This window comes from Alosa sapidissima, chromosome 13, assembly GCF_018492685.1.
Source record: "Alosa sapidissima isolate fAloSap1 chromosome 13, fAloSap1.pri, whole genome shotgun sequence".
Taxonomy (NCBI): Eukaryota; Metazoa; Chordata; class Actinopteri; order Clupeiformes; family Clupeidae; genus Alosa; species Alosa sapidissima.
The window spans coordinates 5016438-5028884 of NC_055969.1; the positions used below are offsets into that span (position 1 = coordinate 5016438).

The following is a 12447-nucleotide window of genomic DNA, read 5'->3' on the forward strand; positions in this document are numbered from 1 at the left end:
ACATGTATGCCTACAGCATAGGCTATATAGCCTTGGCCTATTATGCTGAAAATTACAGGAAAATGTCATGCACAGGCTGTGTTTAAAACCATTTTGCACAGTTTGTGATTCTCAATCTACCGTCTCCATCTAGTGGTCAAATCCAATTCTCAGCTTTAACAAAACCAGTCTAGACCACCAAAATTAAATCAGACAGCCATCTAGTGGCGTTAGGTTTAATTGCTGTCACAGTCTGTCAACAGCATACATTTTATGATTTTGTGAGACTCTGAAAGATAGGCTAGGCAACTGACGGCCAAAGTTAGATTTCATTCGAATTTAAAAATACTTTGAATGCAGTAGTCACTTTTAGGGTGCTTACAAATAACAGACACACACGCACATCTTTCAACTGAGTTGTGAAAGTAGTTAGTCCACGTCAATCAAACATTAATCCTGCCCACAGCAGTAACCAGCCAATCGGTTTCGAGTTCGAAGCGTCGTGTTTATTTTATGAAAGATTTCATCCGCCCCCCGAATCACAGCACCGCGTTCGTTTAGTTTTTTGAAAAAGAAAAAAAGAAGTCTTCTCATATAAAAGCGAACGCTGCCACTTTACATTTCCTGTAACACGAGGAGAATCTAAGATTATGATAGAACTGACCTAGACTATCCTATGGTTAACAGATTAAGATGAAAACTGTTGGTTTAGGCAAGAACAAGAAGTCAAGCAAACAGTAGTAGTAGTAGGCGGCGGCGGCTGTGCTGTGCTGTGCTGTGCTTCAAGACAAAGCTACGACGGAACATTTACGTACGGGTTAGTTAGTTTTAATTTTAAACAGTAACTACTGTAACCCTATTACATTGTTATTTAGATAAAAACAAATGTGATTAGCAACATTTACTTGCATGCTCTATTGTAAGTGGAGGCAGTGCTGGGCCACCTTGAAGTTTCGACAGCGAAGGAGTGGGAGACGTGCCAGTCGCTTGGTGACATGAGCTATCGTTAGGTTGCGTTAGTTTGTGTACGGTTCACAAGGCAACCATGAGACCATCACTGTGTGTGTGATGTTTCACTTGCTATGAGGACTCTAATGTGGTGTCTTAAAAGGTAAAGTAAGGTATGATGTATCATTTAACTGGTCGTAAGGAGAGTTGTGAAATGTTTTCGAAGCTAAGTGAAAGTTGCTATGATTTACTATTGCTGTGATATTTAGGTAGATGACGAGCCGACACGACTGTAATTTCAAGGTTAGCTATTGATAGGTGCTTGTCTTGTTTAGCTTAATAATAGCCCCAGTAGAGTCAAGATTGTTTAATCAACATCTGGGAATGCAAAATGCAACATTTGAGTTAGCTTGTTAGCGATAACTTAGTATAAAGGTGCTTGGTAGGGATATCCTAAACGACTTTATATTTTGTATACCTGTAACATCTTGAATGAAAAATAAATGTCTGTTCTTTGTAAAATTCATACGTGAGTAGGCCCCAAGAAGTAGGACATAGCCTACTTTCAAATGTTCTTCCCTTCCCTGTGGTTTAAATCAGTCTGGTTTAAATATCCCCCAGTCATGGATGATTTCTATACATTGGAGATACTATTTACTGTAAAGTACTTGTTCCTACGTCGTCATTCTAAAATCCTGTTGGCCTAACTTAAGAAACTGTTATGGCTTCACAAACAGGTAGCCTAGACCTAGTTACTGGGAAGGTCTTTTAATTAACACGAAAGTGATGAATGTTACTCGGACCAAATAATCTGAATAAACCTGCATCTACTTGATTTGAGAAAGGGAGTAGGCCTAGTCTTTAGTCTTTCAGCAGAGAATGAGCTCTTGTTTGTCAAAAGTGAACTGCTGATGTAGGCTATTCTTCAAGTGATTGGCTATAGGCTATTGGGAGAGTGACATTTTTGTCTGTGCTTTTGTTAACCTGGTTTTGCCAGCCTATTGGAATGTGTGTCCGTTCTACCACACTGTGATTTAGGCCAGGTGTCAGCAAACAGGATCAACCCATAGAGGTTGCAATCATTTTGGTAACAGATATTTAAAGAGTAGGCCTACTGTGGCTATTCTACTGTTCCTAAAGTTTGGTTGGATTGAATAGAATGGGTGTTTCATTGACCAGAAGAAATACCACTGACAGTGGGTGTTACATCCCAATGTCTAGTGTCAGTAATGCGAAGGAAACCTGTCCTTTGCATGGAATGTGTGAGGCAGCTGGAAAGCCTACATTATTTCACATCCTGTTTGCACATAGACTAGAGCTAAAGTTTTTAATTTTGAATGGATCTGTTTATTGTTTAATCATAATTAGTCTGTTGCAAGATCAGTAGCCCATGTTGCCATAGAAAATGTGCACTTCCTGTGATTTTGTAATGGCGACAATTTGACATATTTTAATGCCAAGTACACACTGCGATATTGACATGATTTTAGACCCCAATCAGTCGATGTCTTTATTTAAAAGAAGTTTTTTGAAATCATCATCATACCATACACATTTTTCTTGTTTTGTGTCTCTGCTTTCAAACAAACCCTATATGGCTAAGTTGAGCAAAAGGTGGGCTCCATTGCCAACAAGCACCTATACTGTGCCATAGTTTGTCCTGAACTGGTTTGGTTGTGTTACACTGCAGGGTTTCCATATACAATGTGTGTATACTATAGTAACCATAGCAGACCAGTCTGTGTTTTTAGTGAGTCTGGCCTTATCCACCCCTTCGTCTCCTAAGCTGATTACGCCCCGAAGGCCTTCTGATTTGTAACCTCCACATGTCCCACAAGTCTATCTGGGAGCTATGCATTCTTCCCACCAGTCTCTTGGCCCAGGGAAGCTGCCGAGTTGCTGTCAGAGTGTGGGGGAAATCAGAGTGCAGTTAGTGAGTCTGACAGGTGGGGAGTTCCTGTGAGCCTCTGGAGGAGCGGGCAGGCATCTAATTAGCCTGACTCGGAGACACGCACCGGCTGCATTGCACCCTGGGGATTAGTGTCCAGCCAGAGCTGTGGGCGGTGATAGACACTGCGAGTGTGTTATCTGTGTGTGTGGGTGCGCACTGACATCTCGATGTGCTCTGCGTTCCTTCGTCAGGAGGATATCCCAGCTCCTGCGGAAGAAGTGACTCTTGCAGACGCAACCAGGACGCGAGTGGTAATAAGTTGAGGTGAACACCTGCTTGGAAGGTGAGTGCTTGTGATAGCCTACATGTGCTGTACATGATCACACTGACAGTGTATTATAGTTATGCTTGGCTTAGAATCATCTCTCGTCAATATCTATGGTAGGCCTACTTGTTGCACCTTCAAGGCTGTAATATAGGCCTAGTTGTCCATGGAATTTGGTAGGCCTACATTACAGTCCAGCTGTTCAAAAATGTGCAGCATCTTATAAGTTATTTATTGGCCTTAATAACTGTAGTAATCAATTCTTACTTACATTAGTCAACAAAAGTGTCACCTAAATTCAATTAGAGACACAATTTCATGCTACATAGGGATTTGGAAATCTTATGTTACTTGGAACAATAATCTTATATATCACAGTCACAGAAAAAGTCACAGTAAACCAGTAGCTTTAAAAAAACAAAACAAAACAAAACAGCATATTTATCAAGTAAATCTGAGTATTTTATGTTGCATGAGAAGAAATGCTTTCTTTTAATCCACACTATCTCAGTGTAACAGCGTCTCTGTAGTTGCTTACGAAAGGACCGTTGGTCTTACAGCCTCTGAGTGAGAGTGCCATTTGTTCTCTCAAATGGGTTACAAAGGCGAGCCTGTGTGTGTGTGTGTTTGTGTTAAATGTTGGTGATGCATCCATGTATCAGATTAGTCATAGCACCCTCCGCTAATCTTCTTTGGCTAAGCCGGGGTGTTGGACGTTGTCGGAGAACCCCCCATTTAGACTAGTGTTTCAAATGAGAAATGAGGGGAGTAGGCTAATCAGTCTGCCCTCCCATGTCTTTGAAAGTCACACTTGTCCTCTGTAGGCCTGATAAGGACCTGTAGAGATTTCAGGGGGGCACTGTCCTCTTATGTTCTCTGCCTGCACGTTGGTAATTGGCATCTTTGTCAGGCATTGTTTGTATAATATAGGCAATTACATATTTATTAGATATTATTATGATGGTGTAGCTACAACAAAAGAAGTGGAGTAAATATTACAATACTCAGCACATTGTTCTGTTGAGAAAGGTGATTTAAGGTAACCTAAGGAGGGTAAACGGGGGTGGGGGGGGGGGGGCTGTCTTGGAAGAGACCCAAATCTGTCACTACTGGCACAAGTCTCAGCACAAACCTGCAGACTGTACCGTTCGGTTTTCACATCATTATTGTGGATCATGTCAGTGTCAGACGATTACCTTATGCATGCATACACACACACACACACACACACACACACACACACACACACACACACCAACCAAATACATGCATCTGTTCTAAGACTTATTGGTATGTCATGACACTTAAGAAATCCACTTGGTTTGATGCAGAGAGCAGTGTTTCCCACACATTGACTTATTTGTGGCGGCCCACCACAATATCAACATTGACCACCACACAATGATTTTGCATGTTGTACTTTAAATTGAATGTAATTCATTCATTGTAGAGATATGTGCACCTTTGCGCAGCCTCCCCTTGTCTCTCAACAAACCTACATGCATGTTTAAAGAAAACATTAACAATCCTGCAATTGTTATCATAAAAGTCCACTGGCTAAATCGTGCTGCATTATAAGATTTCCAAGAATTTAGAATACAAGATTTAAAAGAGATTCCAAAGTTAGTAGGTATCTTTTTGCATTCAAGAGAAGGCTATTGTCTGTCTAATGTGCATCCAAAGTCCTGGTGTGACTTTCCCCATTCCAATAAAAAAATACAAGCATATCTGTATTATTTTCCCTTTGATGATGTGCTGCTCCAGAGAAAAGCTAAGAAGTTCCTTTCCCCCCCTTATCTAAACCTCACTTCAGTTTTCTTGAGGCAGAGTGCCATGAATGCTGATTGGATGGAGGCAGATTGCTGCATTGAGCTCTTGGGCTTGTCAGAGTAACCATTGTTGTTCTGTGGTTGTCACGGAAACTATCCACCAGTGCAAATTCGGGGTTCTAGAACAGCTTGCCCCACACAACAACCTCACAAATGTCACAAAGGATAGGTCTTTGTGACACTAAGTTCTTTTTGACAGTTTCAGACTAAAAATCCCAGTTCATTTACCCATATCAGCAGGTATGCATTACGTTTCAAATTGTTCAGCTTTATTGAAATTACTTTAACACTACTCACATTTGAATGTCATTATGTTGTCACCAAATGCTTCCAAGGTGAACTTGTGAGTTGTGAGTTCACGTTTTGATTGTTGAGTTTTGATTTAGACAAATATTCAGAAACGATAATTGAGATTGCTTATGCACAACTGTGCGCTCAAGCGAGGTATGACAGCTTGTTGATTAATGGCTGACTGAGTTATGGTGATGAGAATAAGCATTTCTCCTTATTGCAATTGGATAATGTTTGTTATTATTGTGGTCATTGTCAAGTGCAACCTCTTCGATTTTAAGAGGCTGATGAGTACACAAAGGAGCACATGAGTGCAGCGATAGAGATAGTTTAATTCTGTGGGTATTTCATTTTAGGGTCCATATCGCAGCTGGAAGCGCCCTCAGGCCCTGCTGCTTTGAGTGGACATTTGGGTGGACGTTACCCAGCCTGACTACTCAAGTCTAAACGGGGAACTCTTCCAGCCATGGCTCTTCCTGTTGCCCTGAGTCCTGGGGCCCCATATGGCAGTGGGACTATGAGAGGACAAGTGGTTAGACAAGTGAGGTGAGGAAGGAAGAGTGGGGAAACTTAAAAGAAAGAGGGAGAAAGAGAATGGAGAGGAAAAGGCAGAGCATCACTGCTGGGGAGCTGGAATGGACCCCGGCCCCAGAGCCTGCATCTCCTGCCTCTCCTGCCAGCCCTGGGGGGTCGGAGGCTGAGCTGAGCTGGGAGGGAGGTGGAGGAGAGGAGGAGGATGAGTTCCAGAGCCAGATGGATGAGCGGGGGATCATCGGCCTGGAGGAGACCCAGGGCGAAGAGCTGATGTTGGGGTTGGGAGAGGAGATGGATCCAGACGAGGATGACTTTGGCTCGTCCCCCTACTTTGAGAGGGTGAGGACTCCATGGTCTTTGTTTTATAGTGTTTTCAGTTTGCCGTACAATCTACATGCAAAACATCATTACAAGAGCATATTAGATATTCTGAAGAATGGCCCACGTTGAAACATTATTAATATTTAGATAGCTTTAATATGTAAACCAGAGAACTAAAGATAAGAGAAGCAACCTTCTGTGCTATGACCCTCTCCACTATATCTGTGCAAATGGTGTTTCCCACCAGAGGTCCCAGGGAGAAGGGCACGAGTGGGGTCTGGGTGGGGAAGAGGAGCAGGGTTTCGGAGAGGAAGAGGAGTGGGATGAGGAGCAGGAGCAGAGCGGCATTTGGGACACGGGGACACCCGAACCACACAAGGGTCCCCCCATGACTCTGCAGGATCTGAGCTTTAACCTGAGCGAACTCCTGGACTCTGACCCTGCTGGAGAGGACACAAACACTCCATCTCAGCGTGAGTTAAGTAAGGGATAATGGCCATCGAGGTGTCCTGATACAGAATTAATGGACGAGGCTGAGACAAAGAACTTTCCTCCGACAAGTTCATTAATTCCGTCAGAACACCTTCAAAGGCTGTTATTCTGCTTATACCCTGGTTACCACTCATGTATGTAGGCAATAGGCATGTATTTATAACATACAAAAAAAAAAAAACATACAGTGTAGGATAAAAAGAAGCCAACCTGTTCAGTTTGTTGTCCTCCTTTTTTTGGTTCAGTGGGTAGTTGTTTTAGTTACCATTCAAAAGAGCATTGACATTGAACAATGATTCAACTTTTTTTTTACCAGATCTACTTCAGAAGTGTGCTGACATACAGAATTAGTAACCCCTGTCAGCCAATCAGAAAATATTTTCAGTCCAATCCAGTCTGGATTTGCACAGAGTCTAGTGCTAACATCATGATTTCCAGATAGTTTAAGAAAAAGAGTCATTTGAGTACTGCTTAACAGTCCAGTGTTCTGTTTGAAGTTGTCGCTCAATTTTTGTTTTTGTTTGTTTTCTTACAGTTGAGGATCATTCTCTAGAGGGGCAGGACAGTTTGACTTTGCAGGAAGGCTGGACTGAGGATGAGAGACAGCATAGAGTGGGAGGTGACGGTGATGTGAATAGGGTGACTCAGAACCGGAACAGGAACTGGACTCCCTCACATGGACACAGTCAGGTGGATACGACTGAGGATGAAGTAGCTGATTCTGAGTGGGAGGAGTTCCAGAATGTCCCAGCCCCTCAAGTCAGAGCAAGGAATTCTGGGTCGAGACAAGCCCACTGTGACTCAGAATATAGGACTGGATCTAACGGACCAGAAAGTTCTGACGGAGAGAGCATGAAGGTAGACCAGCTAGGCGAGCAAACTGGTTATCACTTGACCCCAACACCCTCCCCCAGGAGAAGTCCACTTGATTTTCAGGAAATTCCTCAGCCTTCCAATTCAGTCTGCAAGTCTGAACTCAGGCTTGGACACAGGAACAACTTAGGGCTAGAACCAGGTCTTAGTTCATCAATTTTACCAAGAAATCTTCCAACAAACTCCTATGAGGAAACCAACCGTTCTATTCAGGGAAGCCCAGAGTCTTCAGATGCGACATTTTCTAAGGCTGAACTTAGGGACTCACCATCCAGATCATCTCCTATTAGGCCAACTCATCATAAGAGCCGAAAGAACAGGTTTCCAAAGGCAGACCTTCATGCTGGAGGGGAGACGGAGGAGCATTACCCACAAGCCTTTGAGGACTTGAAAGGTCCACAGAAGGTTGTACATAACATATCTAGTTTCACAAGGCACTCTACTTCCCACACCCCACCTCCTTCACCTCACCCTGTTCCTCATACAGTTCCACTGATCTCTCCTCCTTCCCACCTCCTGCACCTGTCCATGGAAGATCCTTTAGACTTCCCTGGGATTCAGGAGGAGAAGTTTCCAGAAGCTTCCTGCACAGAGAGCCTCCCAGACTCTAGTGTTTGTCCTCCTCGACCAACTCCTTCTCGAAGAAACCAGCATGATTCTCAGGAAAGCCCACAATCCTCAGCTCCTGCACCTTCTAGGGCTGGACACAGGAAGTCACCTCCCCGCTCCTCTCCAGACAGGACTCATCATAATCATCTTAGGAGCCCAAAGACCAGCAAGATTGAGAGGAGGAGGCCTGGTGCTGCTGCTTTCAGCACAAGCCCTGCTGCTAGCCACACAGACATCAGGTAAGCCTTTTCATTTCAGAGTTTCCCTCAGTGTCCTATGGCCGGACATGCAACCGAAGTAGAACCTAAGCTGCAACAATTGGAAGTGATACAAATGGAACTGGCTAAACCAGATGTGAGCGCAATGCATATGCATCACACATATTCTAAAATCATAGACAAGTCTTCTTTTTCTGTATTTGCACTCTGCAGTGTTGATAGTAAGAGTAAAAGAGTAAAGAGTGAAGGGTAAAATCTGGTCATAAAAGGTCAACATTTGTGCGAGGGTGAGGCCATGTTTGATGGATCACCTGAGCTAAGTAGTACTTGTGATTTATTCATTGCTGACTAAAAGTTATCTCAGAGAAAACCTTTTGAGAACTTTTTTTGATTAATATTTTTCTCTGGTAATTTTCACCTCAATATATCTAGTGTAGAATCGTTACTAATTAGGCTTCTGATATGATTACTGTAGCTTGCTTTTTCCCTAGAAATTTCACTCTATTTATATGGGAGCAGGCCAGAATATAAATGAAACATTTTGTATCAGCCTTGGCTTGAACCCATCATACTATTCTCTCTTGATCGGCCAAACTCAATCTTTTTTTGTAAATGTTATCACTTAAATAAACCTCAAACTTAATTCAGTTGAGGGCTTCTGGAATCTATCCCAGTGTAAACAAAGGGAAGTCGCTGGGCAGAGCTGGACTTTAATACACAATGCGATACTTGGCCCAAGCTTTCTTTGCTGCATTTATTCTCTTTGCACTCCTCCTGTCAGTGCACTGAATCATTTGTCCTCACCAGGCGAGGGAAGCTCACCCACCCCTCCCCCGACTTCTCCAAAGTCCAGCCTCGGGTCCACTTTCCCAAGACGGGCTACAAACCCCCCAAGAGTAAGCATGCTGTCCAGCAGGATGGCGAGCCCCCGGAGCCCCTGATGGTTTTCAAGTCTCCGGCGGAGATTGTCCGCGAGGTGCTCCTGAGCAGCAGCGAGGACCCCCAGGAGTCTCCATGCCCCGGCGACGGTGGGCCCCATGGGCCCCTGAACCGTACGGTGCCCGAGGGCTTCCGGGACCCTCAGCAGGCCACCGCTCTGATGCAGCAGCTGCAGGTATGTTCTCTGTGATCTCTGTGACCGGGACTGTTCCACCTGTGTCACACCTTTCCAAAGGTTCACAATGGCACCCACTTCTTCTGCCTCCTGTATCAACTGTTTACCTTGGAAAAATGAACAGGTCTGTGGTTTCATTAGCATTATATTTTATACACAAATACAGACACACCCAAAAACACACACAAAGTACTGTTTCATTAAAGGAGAAGTTTTACAAAGGTAATACTTCAGTATTTTCAGGGAACCTCTCCATAATAGCAGCATAGATGTGTAATGGTTATTTTGAGGCTAGCTAATGGCTTAAAAGAGTGATTTACTTTGACCTAGTGAAGCGGCCCACAAAGGCTATGCTATATGTTATTCTGTTGTAAATGCATATTCCGATCTTAATCAAAACGGCACAGATTGACGTTGTTTTGGAAAAAATTAGATTCATTATAATCTACAGATAGACTCCAGATTGTGTAATTCCGAACTTTTCCTTTTAATGCCAAGTGCCAGACTGAAGTTTGAATATGAAACGAGGCCTCAAAGTGTTGGCAGTGATGAAGCAGGAAAATTGCACCTTGGAAAGAAGCCCTTCATCTAGACATAAACATTTAAACTTGAATCTGTGTGGTGCCAGTTTGGTTTCCCAGTAGTACAGCACTTGGCTTTATGCAATATTTATTAGGCTGTCTTGAATTGTTTGGGATTCAATAGTTTAAACTTTCTCCTTCTTTTTTGTTTGTGTTAAACTGCCTTAATCTTTCTAACAGGAGGATTACAAAAGACTGCTGACAAAATATGCTGCGGCAGAAAACACTATTGACCGACTGCGCTTGGAGGCCAAGGTTTGTTTATTTGTGTGTGTGCGTGTGTGCCTATCTGAGTTTGTGGACAGCTGTGTAGTCATGTGCACGGTCATATGCTTGCATATTTACATTGCAAGTGCACATGAGTGGGTTAATTTAACTTCATTCGGCACGCAGCTTCTACTCCAGCCCCTCATCTGTCTGTCTCTTATTCACTCGATGTGCAGTGTCCGTTGTCTCTGGACCCCTCACACCCCCCTCTTTTCTCTCTCTCTCTCTCTCTCTCTCTCTCTCTCTCTCTCTCTCTTTCTCTCTTTCTCTCTTTCTCTCTTTCTCTCTCTCTCTCCACCCCCTGCATGCCACTTCTTGTGCCTGTCGTTTGATATCGTCTGCCTGGGTTATTTTTAGCTCTCCCTGCTCTGCATCTGAAGCTGTGGCTGCCCGCCTCGGCACAAAGCACACACATACTCACGGCAGCCGGACTCTTTTGTGTGCCGCCCACCACTGATTACAGCCCCGGTGAGAACCACACTACCCCTTCTCCTCTGGAGGCGACATCCAGAGAGCAGGCACTATTTTCGGTGTGTGGCCTGGCACTGACATCCCCCTTGTGGTTGCGGAGATGCAGTGAAAATTGAATGCCCTAAAAATGTTTGTGTATGGGAAGAAAAACATGTGGATCCTTGAGTGAAGCCATAAGGATTGTGAGGGGAAGAAGTCTAGTAAGCAGTGTGAGTTACAGTAGATATGTGAAGAAAGCCATCTTAGGCATAAATGCATTATATTAGCCTTGTCTTGATGTGGCTCCAAGTGCTAAATGTTTTGGCGGAGTGCAAAGCTGCCTTCAACGCAATCGTAAATGCTGCAGGCCTTTCCAAGTGTGTTTTTGTCAACGCTGTGCAGACATCGTGTTGTCATTGCTTCCTGCTGGCCTATTTGAAAGGCCATAGAGAATATTAGCCGCTCGGCTGACCATTGGCATGTTTACTGGCTAATTTCCCCTAATGGTCCTGATGAGGGAGGTCATCTGATCTGTCCTGACTTGACCAGACGAAGGAGTGAAATCATATGAGCTCCGGGGGCCATTCCGCAGCACATGCCTGCATGCGGCCGACCAGCAGTCATGTGCTGCCGTGAGGGACAAACAGGAAGTGATGTCATCAGTCTCTGTCAACACCGTTCATGCTGAGTAACTGCACCAAACTAAAACACACGCACAGTAGGCTGTAACTGAACTCAACAAAGTGACAAACACAGTAGTGCCTTTGCTTTTGATGTAAGCTGTCGAGTGCACTCTACCTGCTGCTCAGAGCGACGCAGTTCCACACGCTAATTAAATCCAGCTTACCTCTCCACCTCTCCACCTCTTCTCCTTGCCTCTCCTCCCACCATCTGTCCCCCTGCCACTCTAGACAGACTAGAGTGGGACACGAGTGAATGGGCCTCCAGTCTAATCCCTAAACAGCACCCCCCCCACCCCACACACACACACACCCTTTCTTCAGTGGATGCTGAAGGAGACCGGTTTCCTGCACCTGACAAGTAAGCTGAGGGGCTGGAGCGATCTGAAAAAGGAGTGTCAGAAGGAGTTGTGTGTGTTGTTGCTGTTGATGATAGTACTGGTAGTTGTTGTTAGTAGAGTGGGTAAGGCAGCTGACACTGCAGTGCCTCGGCGTGGCAGGTAGGGGGCGATGTTGACTGGTAGCCAGGCGGGTCACTCAGGGGTGAGTGGGCCTGTGATTTACTGTCTGCCACAGGCTTAGCAGGGGGAGAGTCACACAGTGCCACCCTTTGGCTCTGTCTGAAATGTGTAGAAGTGTGTCTGTATGTCTGTGTTGCTCTCTATGTTACTACAATGTTGTACATGCATATTTGTGGATGTGGGTCTGCACATGCATGAACAAATGAATTGATTGTGAACGTCAATAGATAGATTGTGTGTTAATGTGCATGGTAGTACGTCACCGTAAATATCCAGAATATGTTCATCATTCAGCAGTAAAATACTCTTGGGTGTTATCAGCTGCACCAGGTCTCTCATGACACTGGCTGTAAACTGTCCCCTTCGTTTGGCTGGGTTTTATTAGCCAATCAGAGGGTTAGCTGGCTGCAGAGGTCTATCTGCCTCATCTCCTGCAGTGGTCACTGGGAAGCTCTAAATCACTGCGGCACAAAGGCTGTGAGACTGGGGTGGGGGCAGGGAATATAATTTACAGCACTGGCCCT

General features: G+C 44.4%; 2 protein-coding genes across 11 annotated transcripts in view; one reads left to right on the forward strand and one right to left on the reverse strand.

Annotated features, from left to right (window-relative positions):
- LOC121680692 (high mobility group nucleosome-binding domain-containing protein 5-like) overlaps positions 1-12447 on the reverse strand; it is a 692414-nt gene that overhangs the window by 336593 nt on the left and 343374 nt on the right. The gene's annotated exons all lie outside the window — the stretch shown is intronic.
- The window catches only part of akna (AT-hook transcription factor), a 33516-nt gene that overhangs the window by 11064 nt on the left and 10005 nt on the right, over positions 1-12447 (forward strand). For 2 of the 10 annotated variants that reach the window (XM_042060173.1, XM_042060174.1), the window contains exons 1-7: positions 909-1090; positions 3070-3161; positions 5620-6136; positions 6366-6591; positions 7146-8331; positions 9118-9424; positions 10186-10260. In XM_042060173.1, coding sequence (XP_041916107.1) covers positions 5858-6136; positions 6366-6591; positions 7146-8331; positions 9118-9424; positions 10186-10260 — 2073 coding nt within the window. In that variant the 5' untranslated portion in view covers positions 909-1090; positions 3070-3161; positions 5620-5857. Of the gene's footprint in view, positions 1-526; positions 797-905; positions 1101-3069; positions 3162-5140; positions 5213-5301; positions 5323-5619; positions 6137-6365; positions 6592-7145; positions 8332-9117; positions 9425-10185; positions 10261-12447 lie in introns of those variants that run through there. The other 8 variants (XM_042060168.1, XM_042060175.1, XM_042060167.1 and 5 more) reach the window with 8 other exon arrangements.